General features: G+C 45.3%; 1 protein-coding gene across 1 annotated transcript; it reads left to right on the plus strand.

Moving 5' to 3' along the window:
• The first annotated feature begins 2,057 nt into the window (after positions 1–2,057).
• LOC109746019 (uncharacterized) lies at positions 2,058–3,005 on the plus strand. Its single transcript, XM_020305135.4, has one exon. The coding sequence runs from the start codon at positions 2,183–2,185 to the stop codon at positions 2,765–2,767; it is 585 nt and encodes a 194-aa protein (XP_020160724.1). The 5' UTR covers positions 2,058–2,182; the 3' UTR covers positions 2,768–3,005.
• The last annotated feature ends 13,307 nt before the right edge of the window (positions 3,006–16,312 follow it).

Genomic DNA, 16,312 nt, shown 5'->3' on the forward strand with positions numbered 1-16,312 from the left:
GAATCCTGTTGCGCGACTGGGAAACAGTTGAATTTTGTTCCCCGGCCGCTTTGAGCAATGCTCGAATCTGCCGTAGACCTTCTCATGCTTCGGACCGGGACGGCTGAATGGAATCTGCGATCCGCGTAGCAGCTGCAACATTCTGAATCAGAGCGCGGAATACCTGATAATCATTTTGCAATCCACTCGGGAATGGTTGCCGCTGCCGTCGATTGGGATTTGGGGGTTGCCTGTGAGCGCGATCTTCGAGTGACTTCTGGAGATCTTCCAGACGCGCGCGTTCAGCCAGATTGGCTATGCGCGCGACTTCCAAAGCCTAGGCTTCGGCAGTCTCCCCAGTGATGGGGGTCTGAAGGACCTGCTCGTTCCTGCGGCGCAATTCTTCTCTTTGTTTCGCGGCGAGGGCCTGCGAGTAGTACTCGTCGTTGGCGTGAGACGGACCACCACTTTCACCACCGCTACGGGGAAACCCTGGTGGGCTAGTTGGGAGCCAATCACAAGGACTTTCGCCACCGGGTCGTTGCTTTCGCACTCAGAAAGCATATCCGAATGATCAGACAAAGGATCGAACAAGCCATAGAGGGACTTGTCGGGTTCCATTGCCGCGATCTGCAAGGTGGACGACTGACGAGCCACCGCGTGCTTCACCCACCGCTGGAGCCGAGAGCGACCGGTTCGCTTGCGACAACCGGCTGCGAGGAGGGAAGACGCCACCGGAGCCGACCGATATTCAGTTGACGGCTGCCGGAGGAGGACGCCGCAAGAACAGGCATGGAAGTGCGTCGCCCCGCGAACAGGGAGCGCCTCGACGTCCAAAGGAGCTTCTTGGAGCCACGCCGAGTCGTCGGCGACGAAGCTGAGCGCGCCGAGACGGATCTCGCGGCCCAGGAACAGTCCGCCGCCGGAAACCATGATGAAGGAGTTCGAAAAGCGCAACCTCGCCGGAACTCGCTTAGACGCCTGCCCCACGGTGGGCGCCAACTGTCGTGGGAACTAATCTAACAGTAGAGGTTATGGGTATGAAGGAGAGGGCAGAGCCTAGCTACGGCGAGATTGTACACTCGGATTTACGAGTTCAGGCCCCTCTCGGAGAGAAGACCCTGCGTCTCGGTGCTGCGGGAGCTTTGTTGTATGGAGTGTTGAGTTACAGGGGGTGCGAACCCTTGTGGCTTGTGCAGGAGCGAAGGGGCGGCTTATATAGAGTCCGCTGGCCCCTCATCTACCTCCATTACGCAAGGGTTCAATGAGACAGTAAATGAGGAAGCATTATTGGTAACGCCTATACTTAATGTTCTTTACAATGACGAACTGATCGATTGACCGTTGCCATCCCCGAGTGGCTCTAGGTCTTCTGTTGTCGAGTGAATAAGGACGGTCGAGTGTCAGAGGAACAACCGAGTGGATCTTCTGTCGAGTGACTTGTATACTGCGATCATTCTAGTCGATACCTCCTTTATAACTTTGTAAGTCTTGGATTCCTTTATGTAGTGTCCTTGGGTAGGGCATGTAGATTAGGCCTAGGACCCTACCTCAGGCACATGTCATCGTCAAGGCCTACATACAAAAGCTCCACCGGCAGCACCCGGAGCTCGTGGAGGCGGAACGGATGATCTTTGCTGACGCCGGCAGCGAGGTTATCGTTATCTCCTCCTCTGAGGAGGTCGAAGGCGGCGAGGACAAGGAGATCGACGTCGACGAGTGAAGGAGTGTCTTCCCCGACGACGAAGACGACGGCACCGGCCAGGACCCAAATCGCGGCATACCGTACCTGACGAGGAAGGTTTGGCTCGACCTCACATTCGATTGAAAGTAGTTTAGTTAAGCTTAGTTTAGTTTGAATTTGTGTTTTATGTTCGGTTGTGCAAGAGTATCTATGTCTATGTTTGAATGCATGCTACTTTGGTTCAAATTGTTTTAAATTTGATTAAATTAAAGTTTAATCCATTAAATTTAAGGAATCGGCTAGAAACAATTTTTTTTAATAAAAAATATATATACTACAGTAAAGATTTTACTCCAGTAAGTTACACGCATAGGCTAAAGACGCCCTTAACGGAGGGAGCAGTATACCATTTCTCTTCTTGGACCCTCGCGGCCTCTCCGCTTTTTGACAAGAGCACCCTCCGCTCACAGGAAATCCGGAGACTCCACTTCCTCACGCTGCTCCCCCGCCGTAGCCGCCATGGCCGACCGCCTCGTCCTGCTCGTTCTCGTCGTTGCCGCCGCATCCCTCACCGTAGCCTCCCCAGTCGCCGCCGCGCGTCCCTGCAACACCCTCTTCATCTCCTCCCACTCGGCCAACGCTAACCCCAGCAACGACCCCGACCACCGCTCCCCCCTCACCACGACGGTCGTCACCGTCTTCCGCATCCGCCGCTTCGGCCCCCACTTCCTCCGCACCCAAGGCCACGCGCACCCCCACCTCAACCACCACCACCGCCACCACCTACACTCCATCCCCGCCAACATCCAGATCCGCCGCCCTGAGCTCCCAGAGCTTCCCCACTCCGCGGCCGGCGTTGCCGCGAGCATCCAGGAGCGCGTTAAGGACATCCTCGTGGTCCTCGTCGGGATCCTCTTCGGTCTCGGCTGCGGCGCCCTCACCGCTGCCTCCATGTACCTCGTGTGGTCCGTAATCGCCGGCCCCGGCGCGTCCTCCCACTACGACGAGCTCTACGGCGACGAGGCGTCCGACTCCGAGAGCCCCAAGAAGGTTGGCTATGTCATCATCCCCGGCGTCGAGGCCTACGACGGTGGTAAGAACTAGATTCTAGGGTTTCCCTTTCCCAGGAGTGGCAAGTTCCATGATATGCCAGTGTGCTGCTGTTTGTGTGTTGCGTAATAATCCGTAAAATGCCTCTGTGATGTGTAGTTGGGCCGTAGTAGTTCTGTGCCCTCCATGTGAATACGCTCTTGATGCGCACTTATGCTGTGAAATGTGCTTCGTTTCTAGTAATGAACTTATGGATGAATGTCCGTCCTGAAATGTTATGAGTATTCTGAAATTCATGATGTTTGCTCTGTTGCTAATTGTTAATGTGACTCTTGGGGATCGTTGGTAATCTGTTTATTAGGTTAAATTGTCAAACATTGTTCTTAAGGGCACGCCTGTTTCTCGCAACCGTGATGGTTGAAACTTTGGTGGTCTTACTGGTCTGGTGCTGTTATAACTTATATAAGCATTTACAAGTGTATACTGCCAACACATGCTAGGCGTTTACTTGTTTGGTCATATTCATCAGTTTGACCTATTCATTGACTTACCCGAAGTGTTGATGACTATAAATGTACAATGTTTGCTTGCTAATGGGACACGTTTGTCTCGTGCTATCGATTGTAGATGCGGCATAAAATTGCTTACCAGTAGCCTTGTACATTTGACACGAAGGTCAGCTTGTACATTGACAAGTGGTAGATGTTCTTGATGTTTGACAAGTTTAATTTGAACTACCAAAGCGTCATATATTTAGGAACGGAGGGAGTAGAAGCCAAATGCTGATCTAGGTTAAATTTAGTTCTTTATCTTGTATCTGCTTAACTGTGAATGGTGTATGCATTCAGCATGGTGCACACATGCACGTGCATAAGCACAGTTTTGTAGGTAGGCGGTACTTACCCAACGATATTCTATCTTGTTTTTAGCATAACGATATTATATCTTGGGTAAGGGGAATGCGTCCATGTCGGTTTCAGCAAGGTTCCTTCAAAATTATAATCTCATCTTTTTTTTGAGAGAGTATGCAAAATGCGTACCATAGCTTTATACAGAAGAGAGAAAGTCAATATACAAGGATCTGTTGCCCCTACCAGTCTACCACACCTCAGCCAGGGCAACCATAGCTCATCCTGAAAAGGAAACTACTCCTCACAGTCGCTGTATACCATTAGTTCCGGGCATAATTGATTTGATACACGGGCTGAAAGGCCGCAGAGCAGTACAACAAAGAAAGAACCGGAAGAATAGGCATCCAGGAGTTCACCAGTTCTGTACATACAGAGATGGTCGCTGAAGCAGTAGCTCCACCTGAAGATAGACAGACATGGCATTTCATATTAGTCACAGCATGAGGATAGGAGAAGAACATAATACATAATTACATATTATCATAAATAAAGCTGAAATTAGGATCTCAGGAAGGAAAATGTTGGGTGGTATACGGGGTCTACAGTAATAATGACATAATGGTAGTACTAGTAACCATTGAGGCAACACTTTCAGTTATGCTAATAGGTAATCCTTGAACTCTTTGTACCAAGAGCTCGATGAATGTGGCAATTTTCTATGCTCAGCAACTTTGATTTTGTTATTCTCAAGATTGTCAAAAGTGTAATTCCGTTCTTTTGGGTGCTGTTATAAAGTTAACGTGGTATTTGTTGGGATAAAATTAATAATTATGCAGATCATATTGCATCTGTGTCGTCAGACTGATTCTGGTTACATGATCATATCAAATAAGAATGAGCAAATCCTTCACAGAACTTGGGGTCAGTCGATTTTGGTCTGTACGTGTCTTCTGTTTGTCCATTGGAACACTGTCGACCCCATACTTGTTCTCTAGCAGCGCCTGGCACTAGGGCATGCCTAACAAAAAAAACATTTTTTTCCTGTGAAACTTTTAATCTATTTATTTTTAATCATGACAATACAACAAACAACAGAAATAATAAAAATTACATCTAGATCCGTAGATCATCTAGCGATGACTACAAATATTGAAGCGAGCTGCAGGTAGTTGGCTTTGGCTTTTCTTTTGGAAGATGCCATTCTATCCAATCTTCATATTTCCCACCCAATAAATGGGATTTTTTTCTTTAAATAAATGCTCCAAGTCCTCTCAGTTTTATCTCCCGTTGAACTTGTGATAAAGCGGCAAAACAACCGCGGTAAATCCTAAAAACAAACTATCACTATGATGCAAAATACTTAACGAAAACATGATATAAAGTGCACGCATCATGACCAAGGGAGGAGGAAGGTTGCGAGTTGGATGGCAGGGACGCCTTCATGTTATATAACGATCAAGATTAACTAGAAGGCTACATGTCTTGAGATCGATGATGCCAAAGGTACCGACGATGCACTACTCTTGGGCGAGATTGAACACGACAAAGGTGCATCAAGGCGTGAATAAGGAAGAAACCACCTTTGTCAGTTTTCGAATTAAGGACCAACTGCAGCGAAGTAGCCTACTCACTTGAGAGTTGAGATACAATGAAGAATTAAACCTGAAATACAAAACCTTGTATGTATGGGCTGGTTTACATCGTAAATTAACTCTATATACCGAACACCATCCTTACTAAATGAAGCCAATCAAATCATTCCAAGCACCCAACTGAATTCCCATGCGGAGCGCAAAGTAAATTACCATACGACTAGAAATTCTTAGTTTTTACAGACTTCGTTGCCTCATATCATATCATAAATGGGCGGAATAGGCTTTGTTGGAAGACAAGTGCACAGAAATTCAACCTCTCGTCGTTGTAAACTAGTTGAGCAATAACACGGTTGATTGTCTCCAGTTCCCCGGTCTTGGGGTCGTAGTACCCTAACGACCGTCCGGTGTTGACCAAAATCCGTTCATCTATAGGATCGATACCCATCAGCATTGTTCTCTCGGATGAGTACTGTGGCGAAAATTTGGCAAGCTATACGCGGTACTTCATGCACCAGATGTTGCTATCCTCCATCCTTCATACATCAATGGCGTTCGCGTCTTGATACGATGATGCCACGTGAATTGTATCGTGGGGCTCAACGATGGAAATGCGAGCGTCGCCGTAGTTTAACGGGGGGCCTTCCATGATCTGATCTCGAACTCTCTTTCCTTGGTGTCAAATGCCACCAGCTCGCAGGATGTCGTGGAGCTTGTCCCGAAGCTTCGCTCGACCACTGGCTTTAGTGGAGGCTCAGTCCGACTCCACCCTTCACACATCGGTCACTACATCGTAGTTTGTAGTCCCGAGTGTCTATGTTCTTTCCTCGTAGGCGAGAGACACCAAACACATGGTCGTCGATGTCAGAGTCGTATCCCAATGCCATACAGGCCGCGGAGGAACCGTATCCTTGGTTGTCTTACCATCTTCGTCGTCATGTTGTATGCACTGGTGGTAGCGGATGGCAGGATTGCACAGGAAATCCTATCCATTGCAGGTCCCCAAGTTGAGGCGGTGACAAGGTTGAGAGTGTCGGGGTTACGATCCTGACAATGAGTACTAGGGATACGAAAGAGGGGTAGAGCTTAGCTACGATGTAGGTATAACACTTGGTGTTTAGCGAGTTTAGGCTCCTCTCTGCGGAGATAATAGCCCTACGTCTCGTGTCCCAGGCTTGGTTTTTATTGAGGGATATGATTACAGAGAATGCTTAATCCCAGCTCAAGAGGAGGAGTGCGGCTTATATAGAGTGCGCTGGAGCTCCAACGTCTCCACGTCGCTAGGGCACTTAATGCTCATTACTATGGCAGTTATTGGTATAAAGCGTCACAACTACAGTAGTTACACGTAACGGTAGCCACAACCATACTTTAAGGGTGACTTAGGATTCCTCGACCGTTGCAGCTCCCACGCCGTCCCTCCACTCCCCTTGTCCGAGTGGTGGTTGTCGTGCCGACTGAGGAGTGTTCGTCGAGTGCTGTTGAGGTGTCCGAGTGGACTTAGTGATATGTGCATCCGATGCTGACATGGTCCAGGGACCTACCAATGATGGTGTGAGGCCCTAGGTGGACCCCATATGATGGGTTCTTGACCCTACGTGTAGTAGGTGACCTCATCATTAGCCCCCGAATCGATTGAGGTTTCGTAAGGCACACAAACCGAGCCTTCGGTTAAGTCCAAGTACTTCGGGAGCACTCGAAATATGTTTCTGAGTCGTGGTTCGTTGCTCCTTAGACGAAAACACAACGGATTCTGGACTATACATTTTCCCGGATGACCAAGTGTCGTTGATCGCCGAGAAAAATCCGGTGGCATTCATTTGACTCTCGGAGGAGATAGACTTGAGGCCCGAGTGAGGGCATGCCATTATAACCCGAGTGGCGACGCCGGTGCGTGGTCTGACTCCCCGGAGAGATGCCCCTCCTTATCCCAGGGGAACACTAGCACATGCCATCTACGAGTCCAGATTTACAAGTCATGCTCCTTGGAGCCTAATGAAAGGGCCAAGTCAACCCGCGGAGGGGCGTCAAGCTCGCCTCATAGCGATCATGAAGAGGACTTCAGTCGGGTGTTTAACGTGTTCGAGTGCACGTGTCCCCGTGGAGGGTGATCCGTCGGACTGACGGGCTCCCTTGAGAAAAGGGATTGCGAGCAAATCAATCGGATTGATTTACCCCGGAAATATCGGATTTGAATTTGTCGTGCGCGCGCATAAGCGGTAACGACACAGGTTAGTGGGGAAAGTGGGGCATGACGCCTCGATTTTCACCCACAAAATCCGCCACGTGCTGCGGTTCCTCTGCGATGCTCTGTTGCGTGTGTTGTTAGTCCAGAAATCTGCGGCGTGAGATCCGTCGTGCGATTTTATCAGAGACATAAAAGGATTGGGGGTTGGGGTTAAGCATCCAGATCCCCTCCTCTCCCTCTCGACTCCTCCGCTTCTCCTCTCCACTCGAGTGCATCAGGTGCTCGAATCCATGGCGAAAGACTCCACGGCCAAGACGGAGACGACGAAGAAGACCGGGAAGGCTTCCTCCTCGGGCTCCGGCGCGGCTGTTGGGGGCGCGTCAGGGGATGGGATCCCCTCGCGCGTCTCGGCCAAGTGGTTGGAGGAGCTCGCTGCAGAGGGGCTCATCCCGCAGGATGGATGGCATCGCCCGATGGCAGGGGAGGTCGAACTGGCATCACAGGAGGACGAGCGCGTCCTTCTGGTCACCCATATTGAGAGAGGTTTCTCAATGCCTCCTCATCCTTTCTTCTGAGCGTTCCTCGACTATTTCTGTGCGCAACTCCACCATCTTCCCCCAAATGCCATTATCTACCTTTCGGCTTTCATCTCTCTCTACGAGAATTTTCTCGGTTGCCATCCCCATTGGGGCCTCTTCAAACACATCTTCACCTATCAGTCGATGACTGCCAAGAAGGATTCGCCGACTGGTGCCAAGACCAATGTCACCCAGCTGTGCGGTGGTCTGGGGATCCAGCTCTGGGGAGGGAGTGCCTTCCCAAAAATGAGCTTCCCCGACTCCGTGAAGGGGTGGCAGGGGACTTGGTTTACTGCAGGGACATCCCCGGGGCCAGTAGTCAATCGGGCCTCCCGCCGTACTCGTCAGAGAGGGTGAGGGCCCCCGCATCGCTTTTTGTGATGAAGGAGGAGAAGACGAAGGTCGACATCTTGTCCAGCGCCCTTGTTGGGTTTGTGAACGTCGACGTGAATGGGATAGATCTGTTGGAGACCTTCCTCACTCGGAGGATCTAGCCGTTGCAAGCCAGAGCTCACCCCATGTGGTTGTACGAGGGGTCGAGTGACGCCACCCGAGTGCACCCAGAAGACCTGGACGAGAAGGACGTGGGGGCCAAGATCCGCGCGATCACTTGCACCCGCGACAATGCAAGGGGGGCCAGGATGGTGCCTGCAAACTCCAAGGAACCGCTATTTCTTGAGCTTGCGTTGGTTTTTCCCTTGAAGAGGAAAGGGTGATGCATCGAAGTAGAGATAAGTATTTCTCTCAATTAAGAACCAAGGTATCAATCCAGTAGGAGAAGAATGCGCAAATAAAAAATACCTGCACAAATAATCAAACACTTGCACCCAACGCGATAAAGGGGTTGTCAATCCCTTCACGATCACTTGCAAAGGTGAGATCTGATAGAGATAGATAAATAAAACTAAACAAAAGATAAAATATTTTTGGGTTTTTTGGTTTATAGATCTAAAAGTAAAAGATTACAAAATATTAGATCGGAAACTAATATGATGGAAAATAGACCCGGGGGCCATAGGTTTCACTAGAGGCTTCTCTCTTTAAGGCAAATAATACGGTGGGGAACAAGTCAATGTCGAGCAATTGATAGAAAAGCGCAAAGTTATGACGATATCCAAGGCAATGATTATGTAATATAGGCATCACATCCGTGTCAAGTAGACCGACTCCTACCTGCATCTACTACTATTACTCCACACATCGACCGCTATCTAGCATGCATCTAGAGTATTAAGTTCATAAAGAACGGAGTAACGCCTTAAGTAGGATGACATGATGTAGAGGAATAAACTCAAGCAATGTAAACCCCATCTTTTTATCCTCGATGGCAACAATACAATACGTGCCTCGCTACCCCTACTTTGTCACTAGGTGAGGACATCGCAAGATTGAACCCAAAGCTAAGCACCTCTCCCATTGCAAGAAAAACCAATCTAGTTGGCCAAACCAAACCGATAGTTCGAAGAGAAATACAAAGATATCAAATCATGCATATAAGAATTCAGAGAAGATTCAAATAATATCCATAGATAAGCTGATCATAAATCCACAATTTACCGGATCTCGTCAAACACACTGCAAAAGAAGATTACATCAGATAGATCTCCAAGAAGATCGAGGAGAACATGGTATTGAGAATCAAAGACAGAGAAGAAGCCATCTAGCTACTAGTTATGGGCCCGTAGGTCTGAGGTAAACTATTCACGCTTCATCGGAAGGGCAATAGAGTTGATGTAGATGCCCTCCGTGATCGAATCCCCCTCTGGCAGGATGCCGGAAAAGGCCCCCAGATGGGATCTGACGGGAACAGAAGGTTGCGGCAGTGGAAAAGTGTTTTCGTGGATTCTTCTAGTGGTTTGGGAATATATGTGAATATATAGGAGGCAGAACTAGGTCAGGGGGTCACGAGGGGCCCACAAGGTAGGGGGCGCGCCCTCCACCCTTGTCGCCGCCTCGTGGCTCTTCTGACTTGAACTCCAAGTCTCCTGGGTGTCTTCTGGTCCAAGAAAAATCATCGCGAAAGTTTTATTTCGTTTGGACTCTATTTGGTATTCCTTTTCTGCGAAGCTCAAAAAGAAGGAAGAAACAAAAACTGGCACTGGGCTCTAGGTTAATAGGTTAGTCCCAAAAATAATATAAATAGCATATTAATGCATATAAAACATCCAAAACAGATAATATAATAGCATGGAACAATAAAAAATTATAGATACGTTGGACACGTATCAAGCATCCCCAAGCTTAACTCCTGCTTGTCCTCGAGTAGGTAAATGATAAAAACAGAATTTTTGATGTGGAATGCTACCTAACATATTTATCCATGTAATTTTCTTTATTGTGGCATGAATGTTCAGATCCATAAGACTCAAAACAAAAGTTTAATATTGACATAAAAACAATAATACTTCAAGCATACTAACAAAGCAATCACGTCTTCTCAAAATAACATGGCCAAAGAAAGCTATCCCTACAAAATCATGCATATAGTCTGGATATGCTCCATTTCATCATACAAAATATTCAAATCATGCACAACCCCGATGACAAGCCAAGCAATTGTTTCATACTTTTGATGTTCTCAAACCTTCTCAACTTTCATGCAATACATGAGCGTGAGCCATGGACATAACACTATAGGTGGAATGGAATATGTTGGTTGTGGAGAAGACAAAAAGAAGAATATAGTCTCACATCAACTAGGCGTATCAATGGGCTATCGAGATGCCCATCAATAGATATCAATGTGAGTGAGTAGGGATTGCCATGCAACGGATGCACTAGAGCTATAAGTTTATGAAAGCTCAAAAAGAAACTAAGTGGGTGTGCATCCAACTTACTTGCTCTTGAAGACCTAGGGCAATTTGAGGAAGCCCATCGTTGGAATATACAAGCCAAGTTCTATAATGAAAAATTCCCACTAGTATATGAAAGTGACAACATAGGAGACTCTCTATCATGAAGATCATGGTGCTACTTTGAAGCACAAGTGTGGAAAAAGGATAGTAACATTGCCCCTTCTCTCTTTTCTCTCATTTTTTTTGTTTGGCTTCTTTGGCCTCCTTTTTTTGTTGGCTTCTTTGGACTCTTTTACTTTTTTCCTCACATGGGACAATGCCCTAATAATGAAGATCATCACACTTTTATTTACTTACAACTCGATACTTAGAACAAAATATGACTCTATATGAATGCCTCCGACGGTGTACCGGGATGTGCAATGACTCAAGAGCGACATGTATAAAAAATGATGAATGGTGGCTTTGCCACAAATACGATGTCAACTACATGATCATGCAAAGCAATATGACAATGATGAAGCGTGTCATAATAAACGAAATGGTGGAAAGTTGCATGGCAATATATCTCGGAATGGCTATGGAAATGCCATAATAGGTAGGTATGGTGGCTGTCTTGAGGAAGGTATATGGTGGGTGTATGGTACCGGAAAGTTGCGCGGTACTAGAGAGGCTAGCAATGGTGGAAGGGTGAGAGTGCGTATAATCCATGGACTCAACATTAGTCATAAAGAACTCACATACTTATTGCAAAAATCTATTAGTCATTGAAACAAAGTACTACACGCATGCTCCTAGGGGGATAGATTGGTAGGAAAATACCATCGCTCATCCCCGACCGCCACTCATAAGGAAGACAATCAAAAAATACCTCATGCTCCAACTTCGTTACATAACGGTTCACCGTACGTGCATGCTATGGGAATCATAAACTTCAACACAAGTATTTCTATAATACACAATTACTCACTAGCATGACTCCAATATTATCACCCTCATATCTCAAAACAATCATAAGGAATCAAACTTCTCATAGTATTCAATGCACTTTATATGAAAGTTTTTATTATATCCCTCTTGGATGTCTATCATATTAGGACTAAATTCATAACCAAAGCAAATTACCATGCTGTTTAGAAAGACTCCCAAAATAATATAAGTGAAGCATGAGAGTTCAACCATTTCTATAAAATAAAACCACCACCGTGCTCTAAAAAGATATAAGTGAAGCACTAGAGCAAAATTGCCTAGCTCAAAAGATATAAGTGAAGCACATAGAGTACTCTAATAAATCACGATTCATGCGTGTCCCTCTCGAAAGGTATACGACAAGGATGATTGTGGCAAACTAAAAAGCAAAGACTCATATCATACAAGACGCTCCAAGCAAAACACATATCATGTGGTGACTAAAAATATAGCCTCAAGTAAAGTTACCGATAGACGAAGATGAAAGAGGGGATGCCTTTTGGGGCATCCCCAAGCTTAGGCTCTTGGTTGTCCTTGAATATTACCTTGGGGTGCCTTGGGCATCCCCAAGATTTGGCTCTTGCCACTCCTTATTCCATAGTCCATCAAATCCTTACGCAAAACTTGAAAACTTCACAACACAAAACTCAACAGAAAATCTCATGAGATCCGTTAGTATAAGAAAATAAAATCACCACTTATGGTACTGTTGTGAACTCGTTCTTTATTTATATTGGTGTAATATCTATTGTATTCCAAATTCTCCATGGTTCATACCCCCCGATACTATCCATAGATTCATCAAAATAAGCAAACAACACATAGAAAATAGAATCTGTCAAAAATAGAACAATCTGTAGTAATCTGTAACTCTCAAATACTTCTGTAACTCCAAAAATTCTTAAAAATTAGGACAACAGAGGCAATTTGTATCTTAATTTTCTGCAAAAAGAATCCGAATTTTAGAACGCTTTTGTGATTTTTAATAATTCTGAGACTGGGCGCAAAAGTTTCTATTTTTCAGCAAGATCAAATCAACTATCACCGTAAGCCATCCCAAAGGTCTTACTTGGCACACACACTAATTAAAACACAAAACACATCTAACTAGAGGCTAGATGAATTATTTGTTGCAAAACGGCAAGGAAAAATATTGGGTTATTTCCCAACAAGTGCTTTTCTTTAAAGCCTTTTCGCTAGCCATTGATAATTTTAATGATGCTCGCATGAAAGACAAGAATTGAAGCACAAAGAGAGCATCATAAAACACGTGACAAACACATCTAGGTCTAACATACTTCCCATGCATAGGCATTTTATAAGCAAACAATTTGTCAAGGCAAGCAAAAACTAGCATATGCAAGGAAGAAGAATACAACTTTGACAATCTAAGCATCAAGAGAGGTAATTTAGTGATATGAAGATTTCTACAGCCATACTTTCCTCTCTGATAATAATTGCAAGTAGGGTCATAATCAAATTCAACAATATAGCTATCACAGAACATATTTCCTACATGATCCTCATGCATGAAAATTTGACACTGTTCCAAAATAGTGGGATTAACATTAACTAAAGTCATGACCTCTCCAAACCCACTTTTATCAAAAAATTCATGAGATTGATCATACTCCAAAGTAGTGGGATCATTATTACCTAGAGTTGACACTCTTCCATATTTAATATTATTGCAAACATATTCATCATGAGGCTTAAATAAATTTTCAAGATTATAAGAAGAATCACCCCAATCATGATCATTGCAAGAAGTAGTGGACATACAAAATTAGCATCCCCAAGCTTAGGGTTTTGCATATTATTAGCACAACTGACATTAATAGAATTTATAATAACATCATTGCAATCATGCTTTTGATTCAAGGAACTATCATGAATCACTTCATAAAGAACTTCATCACAATTTTCAGATTCACGGATTTCGAGCAAAACTTCATAAAGATAATCTAGTGCACTCAACTCACTAGCAATTGGTTCATCATAGTTGGATCTCTTAAATAGATTATCAAGTGGATGAGGATCCATAAACTCTTTGCTTCTGATTTTCAATAAACACACAATTATACCAAGCAAACGAGCAAATAAACCAAGTAAGACCTAAGGGCAAACAGAAAGAAAGTGAATAAAAAGGCAAATCTTTTTGAAAATCGTTTTAGAAGTGGGGGAGAGGAAAACGAGAGGCGAATGGCGAATAATGTAATGCAAGAGATGAGAGTTTATGATGGGTACTTGGTAGGCTTGATGTAGATCTTGACTTGGCATAGATCTCCCTGGCAACGGCACCAAAAATTCTTCCTGCTATTTCTTGAGCTTGTGTTGGTTTTTCCCTTGAAAAGGAAAGGGTGATGCAACAAAGTAGAGATAAGTATTTCCCTCAGTTAAGAACCAAGGTGTCAATCCAGTAGGAGAAGAACACGCAAATCACCAATACATGCACAAACAATCGAACACTTGCGCCCAACGCGATAAAGGGATTGTCAATCCCTTCACGGTCACTTGCAAAGGTGAGATCTGATAGAGATAGATAAATAAACCTAAACAAAAGATAAAATATATTTTTTCGTTTTTTGGGTTTATAGATCTGAAAGTAAAGATTGCAAAATAGTAGATCGGAAACTAATAAGATGGAAAATATACCCGGGGGCCATAGGTTTCACTAGAGGCTTCTCTCTTTAAGGCAAATAATACGGTGGGTGAACAAATTACTGTCGACCAATTGATAGAAAAGCGCAACGTTATGACGATATCCAAGGCAATGATTATGTAATATAGGCATCACGTTCGTGTCAAGTAGACCGACTCCTACCTGCATCTACTACTATTACTCCACATATCGACCGCTATCCAGCATGCATCTAGAGTATTAAGTTCATAAAGAATGGAGTAACGCCTTAAGTAAGATGACATGATGTAGAGGAATAAACTCAAGCAATGTAAACCCCATCTTTTTATCCTCGATGGCAACAATACAATACATGCCTCGCTACCCCTACTTTGTCACTGGGTGAGGACATCGCAAGATTGAACCCAAAGCTAAGCACCTCTCCCATTGCAAGAAAAACCAATCTAGTTGGCCAAACCAAACCGATAGTTCGAAGAGAAATACAAAGATATCAAATCATGCATATAAGAATTCAGAGCAGATTCAAATAATATTCATAGATAAGATGATCATAAATCTAAAATTCATCGGATCTCGACAAACACACTGCAAAAGAAGATTACATCAGATAGATCTCTAAGAACATCGAGGAGAACATGGTATTGAGAATCAAAGACAGAGAAGAAGCCATCTAGCTACTAGCTATGGACCCGTAGGTCTGAGGTAAACTACCCACGCTTCATTGGAAGGGCAATAGAGTTGATGTAGATGCCCTCCGTGATCGAATCCCCCTCCGGTAGGATGCCGGAAAAGGCCCCAAGATGGGATCTCGTGGATACAGAAGGTTGCGGCGGTGGAAAAATGTCTTCATGGATGCTTTTGGTGGTTTGGGAATATATGTGAATATATAGGAGGCATAACTAGGTCACGGGGGTCACGAGGGGCCCACAAGGTAGGGGGCGCACCCTACCCCCTAGGCACACCCTCCACCCTTGTCGCCGCCTCGTGGCTCTTCTGACTTGAACTCCAAGTCTCCTGGGTGTCTTCTGGTCCAAGAAAAATCATCGCGAAAGTTTTATTCCGTTGGACTTCGTTTGGTATTCCTTTTCTACGAAGCTCAAAAACAAGGAAAAACAGAAACTAGCGCTGGGCTCTAGGTTAATAGGTTAGTCCCAAAAGTAATATAAAATAGCATATTAATGCATATAAAACATCCAAATCAGATAATATAATAGCATGGAACAATAAAAAAATATAGATATGTTGGAGACGTATTAGGAACTGCCGCCTGTCGAGATACGCATCTAATGCTCAGCCGAAGTGTCCATATGTTATTTCTTGTGTATTTGATTTTGGGTGTTTTTGGTATGTTTGTTCTCCAGAGTCCAACATTTGATCTCCGAAATCCCGGTGGTCGACCGGTCGCCCAAGGACGTGACGAGTGACACCGAGCGCCAGTACTCGGAGGATACTGATGATGACGACGAAAGCGATGAGGGTGAGAGCTCTGAGGAGGGTGAGGAGGCCGAGTCCTCCCCGTCCTACGAGGCTCCCAAGGAACGCCGCTCGAAGGCGCGCATGATCCGAGTGGCAAGGCGTGCGGAGCCCAGCAGTCGAATGCTTCAGGGCAGACGACTCACAGCTCGAAGCGAGTGCATACTGAGGTGGAGAGCTTCGCTAAGAAGCAGGCTAAGCAGGCTAAGCAGATCGCCTTCAAGCCTCGGAAGGCCGTTGTGCCTCGAATCAAGGTGATAGTGCCGGTTGCCTCGACTTAAGTGCTCTCGTTAAATCTTTATTTGCCGTTATCTCGACTCGGTTGACAGCCAAGTGTTGTTGAACTTTGTAGCAATGAGACTTCAACGACGTCAGCGGATCCGAATGCTCCTAAGGATGGCCAGGATGACATCGATGCAGCGGACGCCACCACCTCTGAAGGTATTTTCTCACCGACTGGTCATTATATCCAGGCTTTTTCTGATTGACTTTCGCTAATATTTCCAACTCGT

Source organism: Aegilops tauschii, chromosome 1 (genome assembly GCF_002575655.3).
Source record: "Aegilops tauschii subsp. strangulata cultivar AL8/78 chromosome 1, Aet v6.0, whole genome shotgun sequence".
Lineage (NCBI taxonomy): Eukaryota > Viridiplantae > Streptophyta > Magnoliopsida > Poales > Poaceae > Aegilops > Aegilops tauschii.

Excerpts from the sequence above, each read along its gene's own strand:
- LOC109746019 (XM_020305135.4), top strand. The coding sequence starts at position 2,183 with ATGGCCGACCGCCTCGTCCTGCTCGTTCTCGTCGTTGCCGCCGCATCC.